This window comes from Canis lupus, chromosome 11, assembly GCF_048164855.1.
Source record: "Canis lupus baileyi chromosome 11, mCanLup2.hap1, whole genome shotgun sequence".
Lineage (NCBI taxonomy): Eukaryota > Metazoa > Chordata > Mammalia > Carnivora > Canidae > Canis > Canis lupus.
The window spans coordinates 24,310,072-24,324,917 of NC_132848.1; the positions used below are offsets into that span (position 1 = coordinate 24,310,072).

The window sequence follows — 14,846 nt, forward strand, 5'->3', positions numbered from 1 at the left end:
GACTGCAGCCCCCGCCAGCGTGGTCCCCATCTCGGCACCGCCTGAGCCCCCATGCCCCCCGCCAGCGGCCTGGGCTTCCCCTGGGGCCCTGCAGAGCGGTTCTGGTGCACGGGACCCAGACTCAGAAGCTCCAGGAGCCTGGGAGGAAAGCAACCGGGGCGCTGTCTGATGGGACCTCCCATCTGGCCGGTCCACACGGAAGAACATATGGCAACTTTAAACGTCCCGCCCCCTCCATGTGGTCCTCTGGAAAAGCCAGCGTGGGACACAGAGCAGGGGAAAGCAAATCATATCCATGATGCCTCTGTTTGTCTTTAAAATTTATTGACGTGGTTTCCCACCAGGCCTGCAGAGGATGGCAAGGACGTGTTTACTTGGCGAGAGGGCACGTGGCACCAAGTGACTCATGCCACCCCAGTCCCAGGGCTCCTCCTGCAGGGTCCAGAGCACATGTGTCGGCTACAGGAACCTTATCCCGGCTCCAAACTGGACACCATCGCATGTCCTAAAAGAGCAAAGGGCAGAAAATCAACACTGGCTGCTCTGCTCACCCCCATCATCACAAGCCCACAAGCGGGCGCCTCCCTTCGCCAAGCCTGCAGGCAGCCCTGCCTCCAGCACCGGCCTCTCTGGGAGCCGGCCCCCGCAGCCTGGCTCTCCCTGCATCCCAGGTGCCTCGCCTGTAGCCCTCTGCTCCTTCTGCCCATCCCTATCCGCCAGCCCTATGGCTTCTTCCTTTGCTGACTTAAGAACCAGCCTTTGGAGGACAGAAACACCGTGACACATGGGGACACAGGGCCCCCTTTATTGCTCCCTCCCCACCTACTTTACATTCCCCTAATTCTGACTCAAGTGACAAAAAGAAAAGGACCCAGGAAAGAAATGTTATGAACAATAAAAACCCGAGAGAAAAAATCCCATAGTTTTGTGTTTATTTCTAAGGCTAACAGGCAAGGAGCAAGTTATAAGAGACTTTCTGTGCAGAGCAGAGCAGTGACAAGAGAAGTGTCCTGGCTGGAAGCAACAGAGGTGGCTGTGCACCTGGCAAACCACAGCACCCAGTGGGGTTGGGAAGGGTGGGGGGGAGGGGTAGAGATGGAAGGGTGGAGAAGTGGGGGGGGAGGATGGAGGAGGACAGAGGAGGAGGGGGACAGAGGAGTGGGCAGGGGGGATGGAGGAGGGCAGGGGGTCCAAAGGAGTGGGTAGACAGAGGAGGGGGCTAGGGGACTGAGAAGGGAGGAGGAGTGGTGGGAGGACCCAGAAGGAAGAGGGGACAAGGAGGACAGGGAGGGTGCAGAGGGAGGGAAGACGGAGTAGGAGAAACAAGGAGGATGGAAAGGGGGCCAGGAGGGGGGCAGAACCTGGGCCAGCCCAGACCCCAGCAGGCTTCCGGGGGCTTTGGACCACGACAGCATCACTGCCCCTCAGGGGTCCCCCTGCCACTTCTTAGCACCTGCCCCTGACCCAGGAAAAGGAAGGGTGCAAAGGAATCACGCTACTTACAATCCTGGTGACCCACTGATGCCCTAGGGTTTTATTCTGTGGGTCTTACTCCATGTGCCGCTGACAGGGCACCAAGCTCACATTCAGACAAACAAGCAGGATGAGTGGTGAGGCTCCAGTCCCAGCAGGAGGAGGAGAGCGGGCCCCTGGGCCTGGATGCAAGAGCACCCGCGGGCCTCCTGCCTCCATGGAGGCCTGGGCCACAGCCCCGCTACCCCCAGAATGAGAGCCCCCGGGCCACAGCTGGCAGCGGGACTGCTGATGCCACAGGGATGCAGTGCACTGTGAATCAAGAAGCCTGGTGCATGGTAGGGGCAGACTCCCACTCTGTCCACCCGGGGGCTGTGCCCAGGGGCTGGACCGCAGATGTCTGTGGCCTGGCCCGGGGACATCAGCCCCCAGAGGCATAAGCATCAAGGAAGAAGGGCATTCTGAATCCCAAACAGCAGCTGACAGGTGCATTGTGGAACATAGCATCTTTGCAAGTTGTGGACAATTTCCAGAAAACCTGGACACAAGAATGGCTCCTTCAGGGGAGCCTGGCTGGCTCAGTCAATGGAGCATGTGACTCTTTGCTTTTTTTTTTTTTTTTTAAGATTTTATCTATTTATTCATGAGACACACACAGAGAGAAGCAGAGACACAGGCAGAGGAAGAAGCAGGCTCCTTGCAGGGAGCCCGATGCAGGACTCGATTCCAGGGCCCTGGGATCATGAACCTAAGAGGAAGGCAGACACTCAACCACTGAGCCACCCAGGCGTCCTGGGCACGCAACTCTTGATCTCAGCATTGTGAGTTCAAGCCCCATGCTGGGTGTAGAGATTACTTAAAAATTAAGGAAAAAAAAAAAAAAAAAAAAAAGCTCCTACATTCAGAGGAAACTTGCTAATTTTACTGTCATAGCCTGTGCCCTTGCCCAATTTCAGGGTTGATAGCGTATGAAAACCAGCAGGAAGTTTCTCTTTGTTGACCTCTGGGTGATGGCGTAAAACACCTGATATTAAGAGATTCAAGGTGGGCCACTGTCCCCATTGCTCGGATTCCCTGAAGGACAGAAGTGCTCCCTGGCTGCCTGCAGTAGCAGGAGTGCTCCAGCCAGGAGGGATGGTGGCAGTACTTGGTGACCTCTGGTAAAACCATGACAAAATCCTTAGAAAGGCAAAGACCTACAACCAAAAGCAGGGCTGCATTTGTACAAGTTCTGTTTGAATCTAAAGGATTTCTCTATTTTACACCATCAGGTCCATGACTGCTTTCATTCTTGAGAAAAATGCCCAAAAATAGGCCAGGAGACAAAGTCAGCCAAGCCCCCCAGCTCATGTGATTCAGGAACCAGGGGGCATTCCGACAAGGGTCATTTTCTCCCATCTGTAAAGAGACCGAATGCCCTGCAAGCACAGGCTCGTAGGAGCACAGTGAAGAAAAGGTGCCTGCTAGCAACACAAATGTCTCAGCATTACACAAGGCAGGAGCCATGAGGCAGTATCACTGAAACACCTATCTTTCCATCGTGTGTCCACCTCAGAGGTCCTCCAGGTCTCTCCAGGACCCCCTCCCACCAGGAGGGTCCCCAACAGGCCTTGCTGTGCGCCCTCCACTGCCTCCTGCTCTGCTCCGCACCATGAGGGTCACCACGGGGACTCCATGGAAGTCACACCCTCCTGCTGCTAGGCCCTCAGACCCTGCACACGGTCCCCCAGCGGTCACTCAGGGACACCAGGTGCTGCTGGGGCTAGGAAACCCGGCAGAGGACAGGGCAGACAAGGGCCAGAACTCAAAGACCTTGGGTGTGTGCCCGAAGTGAAATGGCCAGAAATGATGGAAGGTGCGAGTGACTGGGACCAAGAGCCTCCCCAAACCTCCCTTTTGCTCCTATAAAATGACAGTCCACGTGCCCCTCGCTTGTCGTGCCTGCACACCTTGGGTCCGGGTCTTCTGCAGCCCAGAGTGCCCTCCCCAGCAAGTCCCCAGCCGTCCAAGTCAGGAAGCTCCAGCCCAGAAACCATGTTCCCCAGGAAGGCCTCACCAGCCCTCACTGGGCAAGATGAGCCTCTTTCTCCTCTTCCCTTGACTCACGGTGAGTGGCTCTCAGGAGCCGGCCTCGTTTGTCCTTCAGTCTCCTGAGGCTGCACTCCGTGAGCACAGAGCGACAGAACAGTTAGGCTTCAGACAACAGGGCCTGCCCTGAATCACCTCCACTACAAAATCTAGCCAGCATTTCAAAGCTAGTTCCATTTGTGTAAAGGTCCAAAATCCTAACTAGAGAGCATCTGCATTAAGAGTGTGTGTGTGGGGGGGAACCTACAGGTGATTCACACACACATACTCCTCTGTCCTGCTACTAATTTCAGAAATGAAAATAAGATTCTAACAATATTACCCAAACTTTACAAAATTCCCAGTTTTATGATAAAACTTCAAACAAAGCCACACACAGAGTAAAAGCAAGTTTCACATTCAAGGGTAACCAGGCTGACCCCATGCAGGGGACACTGGACACAGAAAGCATTTGCTGCAATCACCACGCTCAGGTCATGAAGCAGAGCCGCTCCATGGCTAGAGGGCTGGGGAGCCTCCTTCTATTCCGGTCTTTAAATGTCATGTGCACAGTACGCTTCTGCCTTCCAGAAGAAACCACATTTGAAATTCATCTCTGAAACAGATTTTTTCAATTTAGAGAGAGGCAAAGCTGAAAGGTGAGCAGAAGGAAGCATTCTCTGTAAAGATTTTGTGAATACAGGGAAAGACTCAGGGCTCCTGAGCTGGGTGATGGATCCGCGGAGCACAGTGACATCCAGTGGCCTTGAACAACACTGCGGCCATGGTGACTCCAGCAGGCAGGCTGAGTGGAAGGAGAGGAGGCCTACAGCCCCAGGGACTTGCCCAAGTCACATGGCCGGTGTGGGGGAGAGACAGAGCAGGGCTGGCCACATGGCCCCACATCTGCGGCTGAGAGGGAAGCAGTCAGCTCTCTCGGTGGTGGATGATCATTCGGTGACACAGACAACACAGCTACAGCTAAAAACTTCTAGTTTTCTTTGTAATAAATACTTAGGATGTATTTACTTACATAACTTGCACTAATATTAACACAGTTAATCCAAATCGATCATCACGGACACACGCTATACAATCTTTGAGACAGGAAAGTGCATATAGAATTCGTTTGAATAAGAAGACCTTCCAAAATGAAGAAGGAACACGTGATTTTCATCTTTCTGCAATTAATACTTGAGGTGCAGAAAAAGCAGCGTGGGGAAGGAATGGTGTGTTTTCACATCCACCTGGGCTCTCAGAAGAGGGAGGTGGAGGCTTGGTGCTCCGTGCTTGCAAGTTTTGGTTACAGGCGAAAGGGTGCAAGCTTTGGCCCCAGGCAGGCCTGGTCCTGCTGCTGAGCTGACCACAGCCCCTGCACCAAGGCTCGCTGTCCTCATCTGAGAAAGGGGTGACTCTCCCTGCACAGAGCTGTTGGGAGGCTTCCATGATAACATCAAGTCCTTAGCAGGGCGTCTCACACAAGGTAAGTGTTCAATAAACGCCAGTGATCGCCTTCCCTTCACAAAACATTGTGATTGCCCTCAGAAGAGACCCAGAGTCAGTCTCCTTCAGAGCGTGGCTGGTCCTCATCAAGGGAATGCGTTAAGAATGCAGGGTCCAGAGGACCACGCCCGGGGGAGTCGGAGGCACGTTACAGTTTGAGAAGCACAGGCTCAGGTGGCTTCAGCACCCACAAGTGACTTCATCCTGGTGTGGGTATGGGCTCGACACCTGCCCCTCTGGGGCTCCCAATTAGCACTTGGAGGGTGTGAATATGGCTTTGCAGAAAGCAGCCTGCAAAACTATGTTCATTTACCCGAGACTGTAAAGGCGTGAGGAGTCTGCTAAAAAGTTACCTAATGCACCAATCTTGTTCTAGGAGAAAAATGCCTGTTTTCACATTTCATTATCTCTGAAATTGGGAAACAAAATCCCACCTGTAGTGTGTCTCAAACACAGCCAGGAGGCAGCCCATGCATAGTGGAGGGAAATGTCTCCAAAGGGAACTTGCTTTGTTTCCTATGTGAAAAAGGCCACTGAGAGTCCACCAGGAGCAATAGCAGGAGCAGGAACCAACATTTACCAACAAAATGCCGAGCACTGTTCCAAGTGCTTCACATGCATGAATTCATTCAGGCGTGGTTGCTAGCGCCCATTCTCTGGGCACAAAGACTAAGACCCGAAGCAGTTGAGTCACTCACCCTGGGTCACACAGTCACAGAGTGGCCGAGCTGGCACCCACGCCTGGACAGCTGGGCTCCTGCACAGACAGCCTGTGCAACTAGACCCTTTCCAGCCCTGGCTGTGAGGAGAACAGGCACAGGCTGGAGGAGAGTTAACAGTCATCAGAGCAGCTGCTGGCTGTGGGGCACTGGAAGGAAGGGTTCCAACATCCCCGGGAGCCAGGGCAGCCCCACAGCCAGAATCAGCCTCCCAGGTAGACTGAGGAGCAGATGCTACTGACCGGGTAACTGTAAGGAATCTGGATGACAGATCCTAAGAACTGGTGCGTTCTTAAAAGCCTGTGAAAGTGGCTACCCTTGAAAAAGTACCACCACCTACCACACTGAAGCAGAAGATGGTGGGAGTAAAACCAGTACTGTTTTTCCTTAAACTAGGACAAACTCCAACGTCATGCCTGAGTCTCAGACAGCACCACTCAATGGCCAAGTAACTGTAGACAAATGACAGAGGAAAAAAATACAGCCTAGAGTCCTGAATGTATTAGCATGAAAATAACGAGAGGATATAAACACTGTTAGGGGTGGAATGCTTATGTCTCCATAAACTTCATGTTAAACTTCATGTTAAAGCCCTAACCATGAGATGGTATTTGAAGGTGAGGCCTTTGGGGGTTCACTAGGTTTAGATGACATTATGAAGGCAGGGTCCCCATGGTGGGGCTACTGTCCTTATAAAAAGAGACATCAGAGAGCTAGCTTGCTCTCTCTTCACCATGTGAGGACACAGAAAGAAGGGTCCATCCACAAGCCAGGAAGAGAGCTGTCACACGGCCAGCACCTTGATCGTGAACTTCCAGCCTCCAGAACTGTCAGACCTAAATGTCTGTAGTTTAAGCCCCCTGTCTGTGGTATTTTGTTAGAGCAGCCTCACCTAAGACAGACCAAGACCACACTTCTGGATTTCACAAAATGTATACAACGGATACTATACACACTAAGAAAGAGATGGAATTAATTTCTGTAACTGTAAATGGCCTCATGCCATCCCCATCCACATAGTATTTAGCAAACCTTGCTCATTAAGAGGACTACTAGAGAAAGGCCAAGAGGGCAGGTTCCTCTGCTCCCCAGAGAAGGTGCTGGAGAACAAGTCCTCTGTGGCCAGGAGCAAAGCCTTGTCCAATCCAATTCTGAGTTCTTGGCCTGCAACGTCACCTGGTCACCAGAAACACCTCATTCCATATTTAACAAGCAGGATCAATAATACCTCAATTCCTCCAGCCAGACCCATGCAGGAGCTGCCATTATTTGGCCACAGTGAGTACAAAGAGAGAGAGGTGGGGAGTGGGAACACGTCATATTCATCCTCCAAAATGAATGGAGAAAAATCCAATGGAAGAAAATATTTTTTCATTCTTTTGCTAAGTATTCAATTTCTCCTAAAATCTTGATTCTTACAGGCTACTGACAAAATGTTTAACCGTGTTCACAACAAAACACAACTTCTAGGTGGTACAATGTAACTGTGGGGAAGAACCCTGGCACCTACCTGTCACCCTTCTGCACGCCCATGGGAACACAATAATTAAGTTCCAGCCGAGCAATGTTGCCAAGTCTGAGGACGATCCCGGCACCGTAAGACCAGCGAATACACTCAGCCAGCTTCCGAATGTGAGCCTTGGGGCCCTCCCCTGAAAAGAGAGAAGATGTGACCAACAGTAGGAAGCCCCTCACATAAGCTGTCCTCACGCAAGCCCTGGCTCTCTTCTTTGCTGTGTGGCCTTCAGTTCATGACCACTTAGGGTTTATTGTCTGTTTTGCCCAAGGTTACTTTTGCCAAAACTTAAGAGCATCCACTGAGAGTAGTAAACATATTATTTTTAAAAGATGCTCCTGGGGCACCTGGGTGGCTCAGTGGTTCAGCGTCTGCCTTTGGCTCAGGTCGTGATCCTGAGGTCCTGGGATCAAGTCCCGCATCGGGCTCCCCGCAGGGAGCCTGCTTCTCCCTCTGCCTGTGTCTTTGCCTCTGTGTCTCTCTCGTGAATAAATAAATAAAATCTTTAAAAAAAAAATGCTCCTATCCATTCCATTTAAATTACAAATAACTATAAAACTAAATCAATAAGAAAACAAATAAAAATAGCCCTGAATGTTTACTTTGTTGCAAAATACTATTTTGTGTGTTTCATTCAACACCTTCACTCTGAGCACCTTTATCAAGTGTTGTAAAAATTTTTTTAAAGTAAGGCACATCTCTATAAGTAAAGACTCTGTAATATAACAGGTGCTGTACTTTAAACACAAAAGCAACTGTGCCCTGACAGTCTCTAAGCAGCCCTGGGCTTACCGTAGTTGAGGTTGCAGAGATTCCCCGCATTGAGGAAGAAGTGTGTTCTGAAGAGCTCCCCGAAGCCACCCTGGCCTGGCCGGAAAGGCAGTGGGGTGTACAGGTGCAGACCGCCGGCCCAGTATGCTTCTCCACCCAGGTAGTCTCCTGGACAAGGAAGAGGTGCAGAACAAAACAGAAGCTCTCAGATTCAGAATCACATTGAAGTTCCACACACTCTACAAGGGAGACGTGTGCTGTGTGCAGAACACGGAGGGCTCAGGCTCTGAGTGGTGGCTCTTCTAACTCCTGATGTCAGCCTCACTTTAAAGTCTTTCTTTTTTGCCTGGTTCCTTTTATAAGCTTTAGGGGGAAAAATGCTAGTGTAGTTTAGAAAAGAATGCAATTACAAATTTATCAAAGCTGTAAAATGCTTGGAGTAAAACAAGTGAACTCACGGAAGTCGCCTTTTCCACAACTGCAGATGACCAGATCACGGCCACCTGGCAGATGAAACGGTTTCCTTGGCAACAATTTCAAGACCAAAAGATGGGTGACAGAATGCAGAATGGGCCTCTACAGTTTCCAGAAAGGGCTGGACACGCTATCAGTCAAAAGGCACAGAATGTCTACTGTCCACCAGGTAAGGAAGCAGCATTCCAGCTCAATGTGTCCAGGGAAGAGGCCCATTTTTGAAGGTTCATGACCACGTAGGGTTTGTTGTCTATTTTTGCCCATGGTTACTTTTGCCAAAACTCAAGACTATCTGCTGAGTATTTAAACATATTATTTCTAAAAAATGCTTCTATCCATTCCATTTTAACTACAAATAGCTATAAAACTAAATCAACAAAACAAAAATAGCCCTGAATGTTTATACTTTGTTGCAAAATCCTATTTGGAAAGTGTCTTAGTATTTGTTAATACAAAATGACAGATCATAAAAAAGAAAAGTGAGTTGTCTCCAAGGTTAACCTCAAAGAATAAGCTGCTTGTTCACATCAAGACCAGCCATCTCCTCAATCTCTGTTTTAGTATCAAAGTTCTAGAGGGAACAAAAACATACAAGTAACAGGTCGGTTGTGTTTGCTTTTCATTTCCTAGTAACTGCCCACCTCTTAAATAACACATTTTACTCTGGTCATAAAAGGGATATATATTCATTGTAGAAAATCTGGTAAGTAAAAGGAAAGTATAAAAAAAAGGAAAATATCCATTAATTTCTCCTATTCAGAGATAACATTTCTCGTGTCTTTCATCCAGTGAACTGTGATGAATAATTGAGAAATAAAATGTGAGTCATCGCGTACATAGGTCCATAGATATATATCTCAGTCCTGCTTTTAAAAAGCTGGTTTAATAATTTAATATGTTGTAAGCACTTTCATCTAATACCTTCTATTGTTTGGAAATGTGATTTAGATGCCTGAATAATCAATCACATGTGGACCATGCTTACCTAATCCTCGTCTACTGTCATGTTGCTATTTTCTTGAGAGCAGACATCAGCCGTCACGAGTCTCCTTGCACACACACATGTATTTAAAGCCTTGTCTTGTAGTATAATCTCCATAAAGAAAAATATACACATCTGAAGTAAACTGCTCGGTAACTCCCCTCCAGGGACTGGAGACACAAGCATATGTAGCCCCCAGAACGCTCTGCTCTCCTCGCTAACCACTCCCTTGCTGGCCAGCAGCACAGATCACTCTAGCCCATCCCTAAATTTTACATGGATCTAATCACACCTGAAGCCTCCTCTGGGTCTGGCCTTGCTGCTACTGGTCTTGCACGTTTCTGAGGCTCATTTATGTTGTATTCAGCCAGCAGCTCTAACTCGCTCACCCTCCTCATTATAGAACAGTCCACAGTGTGAGGAGACCATTTATTTGCCCACTCTAGTGTCAATGGGCATTTGGGCTTCTAGTGTTCAGAATGGAGCTATTATTATTAGTCTTTGCATATTTTAGGTTCCTGATTGATATACACTGTCAAACTGCTTTCATGAAAAGTCATGCAATTTGCATTCCTGTCCATAGTATCTCACCGATGGCCTGCCTAATAGGGTACTAAGGGGAATATCATTGTGTTTTAATTTTCAGGCATGTGGTAGACTCTTAAACTTCCATACAGGCACTATATAATACTTCCTTACAACAAAAAAAGAACAAGACTATCCCTAATGTTTTACTTCTCTTTTAAAAAAATGACACACTGGGATCCCTGGGTGGCGCAGTGGTCTAGCGCCTGTTTTTGGCCCAGGGCGCGATCCTGGAGACCCGGGATCGAATCCCACGTCAGGCTCCCGGTGCATGGAGCCTGCTTCTCCCTCTGCCTGTGTCTCTGCCTCTCTCTCTCTCTCTCCTCTCTCTCTCTCTCTCTGTGATTATCATAAATAAATAAAAAAAATTTTAAAAAAAATGACACACTAATAAAGTACTCTAGAGACAAGTGGCAAGGATGTGTATTATGCACAAAAATTATGCACAAGACAGTCATTATTTACAGTAATAAGAAATGGAAACAGCAAAGATTTTGTTAAAAGAACAAAAGGTCAGAAAATCAGGGTAGAATATTTTATAATGGAATGACATGCAAACATTTTAGTGATGTGGGTTTTTTAAAAAGGTTTTATTTATTTGACAGAAAGAGAGCATGAGGCAGGAGGAGGGGCAGAGGGAGAAAGAAAAGCAGGCTCCCCAGACCCTGTGATCATGACCTGAGCCAAAGACAGTCACTCAACCCACCGAGCCACCTGGCAACCCTAAATGATGTTTTTGAAGATTTTAATAACATGTGGAAACGCCTCGGATAGAATGTCAAGTGTCAGAGAGGGGTCCAGGAAACAGGAGTAATTGAAACAGGCTTTCCAGAGAGCAACATAAAGCTTCAAAATGTTCAAAATCCTTTGATCTAGGGATTCCACATCTAGACTTTACATTATAAAGTAAAACTTAGAGATGAGCACAAAGATTCAGTTAGGTTATTCACAGATACACTGCTTTATGATCATAAGAAAAAAGAAAGCCTAAATGTCCAACATTTGGGATTTGGTTTAAAAAAGACTACAATTTGGCAACAAGATGAAATATGCAGCCATGAAAAACGACAGAGTTTTTCTCTCTCCGATTCACTGCTGGCGGGAATGCAAAATGGTACAGCCATTTTGGAAGACAGCCTGGCAATTTCTTACAAAGATAACACAGCTTTATCATACGTTCCAGCAACTGCTCTAATTGCTATTTCCCCAGATGAAACCTTATGTCCAAACAAAAACTTGCACGTGAATGTTTATATCAGCTTTACTCATGATTGCCAAAAATTGGATGTCTTGCAACTGAGATACCCTCCCCTAGGTGAATGGATAAGCAGACGGTGGCAGTCACATAATGGAATATTGTTCAGTGATATAAAGACATGAGCTGGGGCGCCTGGGTGGCTCAGTTGGTTAAACATCTGCTTTCGACTCAGCTCATGATCCCAGGGTCCTGGGATGGAGCCTTTCACTGGGCTCCTTGCTTGGTGGGGAGTCTGCTTCTCCTTCTGCCACTCCCCCTGCTGTGCTCTCTTTCTCAAATAAATAAATTTAATTAAATTTTAAAAAAGACATGAGCCTTCATGCTGTAAAAGACACAGAGGAACCTTCCATATGTTGCTCAGAGAGGCCAGGTTGAAAGGGGCACACACTGGATGGTTCCAACCACGGAGAGGAAACAGCTTGGGGCTGTCAGGCATGGGGCGGGGGAGGGAGGAGGGAGGAGGAAGTGGACCCTGGTGGACGGTGCAGCCGGGGAATCTGTAGGGTGCTGGAACGGTAGGTCCAGGCCACACGCATTTGCCAGAACCCAGGGAACTGCAAAGCACAGAGTGAGCCCGAGCGTGAACTACAGGATGCAGTGAATACTAACGCACCAACTGCTACCAGTGGGCCTAACGTGACGCCAATCATCGAGGATGCTAGGGCAGTGTACATGGAAACTCGGAGCCTTCTGCCCAACTTTCCTGTAAACCTAAAACTGCTCTCAAAATCAAAATCTATTACTTTAGAAAAGTTACAGTATGTCAAGAAGATGAAATAAACTGTCATTAAAAATGATGAAAAAAAAAATGATGAAGTACTCATTCCTGTAAAAATCTTTTTCATTTCTGTTACTGAGGGCGGTGGGAGAAGCAGGTCAGCACACGGTAGGCAAATGGACCAAACGCAAGCAGAGAGGCATGCTTGCTTAAACAACAAATGCTCCCATGTATCGTCGCTGGGCAGTGGGATCAGAGGTCAGTGCCGGGCACTTTTTGCTTATATTTTCTCATTTTCCTACAGTTCGCTCAACATGTATCTGTCCGTGCCTGCCATGTGATAAATGCTCTGTGGGGTGCTAATTCTGTGGTGGTGAAATACAGACATCTATTACTGTGGTAACGGAAACAAGCTTAGTTACCCTTGAACAACCCTCTGTGAACCGTTCTTTTCTCCAGCTCACCTCATTGTAAGAACATACTGTATGATACATACAACCTTCAGAACTGGTGTCAACTGGTCATGTTACTGGTGAGGCTTCCGGTAGGCTATTGGTAGCTAAGTGTTTGGAAAGACAAAAATGACACTCAGGTTTTCAACTGTGAGGTTGAGGAGTGGGGGCTTGGTGCCCCAACCTCTTCCCCATTCTGTCGTTCAAGAGTCTAGAGTATATGCTTTCACAAATGAGATATGAAACTTCGGCTTGGTGGTCTAATGGCAGAAAGACTGACCTTCACTCTGTGGCCCAACGCTGTGCATGCTGAACCCGCGCACACTGGTCGGTCCTCCAAGGTAAAACCTACAACAGAAGGCAGATGTCAGAAGAAAGCCACCAGTGAAAACCTACAAAATCCAGTGAAAGTGCAGAAAGCACACAAGTGAGGCTCATGTTTGATACTGGATTGTCGTCGACATTGTCACATGGCAAAACTTTTAAGGATTGGGAAGTGCATAGAAGGTAAGGTGACTTTCATAACAATCTAAACCAGAATCTAAACACTTCAAACTTTTGGGGAATGTAAGTGAGATAAAAGGCAAAATAAGGATCCTTCTTTAGAAAAGAGGGACATGTGGACTGTCCATTATAAAGGAATTATCTGTTATCTATGAGAATTCATTATGTAACAGCTCTGTTGCAAAACAGCCTCCTAGGTGCTCACATAAAATATTAAGTCTAAAAAAAAAGCAAGATAAGGGATGCCTGGGTGGCTCAGTGGTGGAGCATCTGCCTTTGGCTCATGTGATCCCGGGGTCTTGGGATCGAGTCCCATATTGGGCTCCCCGTGGGGAGCCTGCTTCTCCCTCTGCCTGTGTCTCTGCCTCTCTATGTCTCTCATGAATAAATAAATAAAAATCTTAAAAAAAAAGAAAAGCAAAATAAAAATTATATAACAGTATGATCTCAATTTTACAAAAAGAGGAAAATAATGCTAGAAGAAAACAGAACAAAACAATTATTGTTACTCTAAATGTTTTTAATATTTTCTACAGTGATTGTATATCAGAAAAAAATTATTACAATTAAAAAAAATGAATTGCTCTCATATTCCTAATGGACTGGGTTATCACAATCTCTTAAACACTAACTGAACAAAATTAAAGGTATGAATTAAAAATTACTTAGAAACTCCATCCACTTTCTGTGAAACCTAACACCTTATCAGAAGCCAACTCTAGACCATGCTAAGTACTGAATAATGAAGTAAAATAACAAGCGAAGTGGTGTGTACTCTTTCTAATGGGGCTGCCACATTAACATTTGGGATTTCTAAGCAACGCCTTTCTGAATGCCCCCTTAATTATGGAAACAAACAGCAAGCTCCATTTGCTTTTTTCAACAAATGATAACTCGCACATACTCTTTGGAAATAATTAAGATGAACCAGGAAGCATAAAAAGCAAGAAGTCCTTTCCCCCTCCCTCATCCACCCAGATCCATCCCAATCTCCAGAGCTGACTGCTATCACTGGATTGGTGGTTGACCCTCAAGACCTTTGGTGTTATTCATGCAAACACATACACACGGGAGCTTTTGCCCCTGATCCAAGAGCAATCCGCTAACTGTGAGCACCTGCCAATTTTAACTTGTAGACATCTACCTCGTTCTTTTTAATCACTGCAGTCTCTTTAGAATGGCCATATTTGAATTTAATAATTTCTGTCTTGCAGTTTTCAAAGTTTTGCTATTATCAACAATGCTACGATGGACAGCCTTGTACATAAACCTCCTACACATTTATAAATGTATTTCTGCAAATTAAATTCGGAGAGGTGAAAGTGTTAGCTCCCAGACCTTACAAATTAAAATTTTTTATATTTCCGAACAGTATCCAAAAACTAGGCTAAACTAGTTTACACTAAAACATTTTAACCAATGCAATGTTAAAAAAAAAAGTCTCTTGCCCTCATGAACAATTATTAGTATTTCAAAGCAACAATTTCATACTCTGCTGATAGGAGTATAAATTACCATAAGCATTCTAAAAAGCAGTCTCCAGCAACATTCTCTATAAGCTTTAAAAAATGTTCATATTTTTTTGAGACAGTAATTCCACATTTAGGAATCTTTCCTTAGAAAATAAATAACACTTTACAAAGTCGTATGTTTCACGAGGTTGCTTATATGCAAATAATGAAAAATTAAAATGCAGCTTTTAAACAATTTCTCATGACTTGGTGAATGGGTTTACTCTGTTTTTTCCTTAAACCTTTTTAAAAGGCAAGGAGAACACAGGGGTGCCTGGCTGGCTGAGTGGGTGGAGTGCTACTGTTCTGAGTT

At 46.6% G+C, this 14,846-nt stretch overlaps 1 protein-coding gene across 1 annotated transcript in view; it reads right to left on the reverse strand.

The window, feature by feature from the left end:
- Nucleotides 1-307: 307 nt before the first annotated feature.
- The window catches only part of SAMM50 (SAMM50 sorting and assembly machinery component), a 34,607-nt gene continuing 20,068 nt past the window's right edge, over nt 308-14,846 (reverse strand). The window contains exons 12-15 of the mRNA XM_072843604.1: nt 12,799-12,866; nt 8,071-8,217; nt 7,273-7,414; nt 308-505 (exon numbers count right to left, since the gene is read on the reverse strand). Coding sequence (XP_072699705.1) covers nt 460-505; nt 7,273-7,414; nt 8,071-8,217; nt 12,799-12,866 — 403 coding nt within the window. The 3' untranslated portion in view covers nt 308-459. The remainder of the gene's footprint in view (nt 506-7,272; nt 7,415-8,070; nt 8,218-12,798; nt 12,867-14,846) is intronic.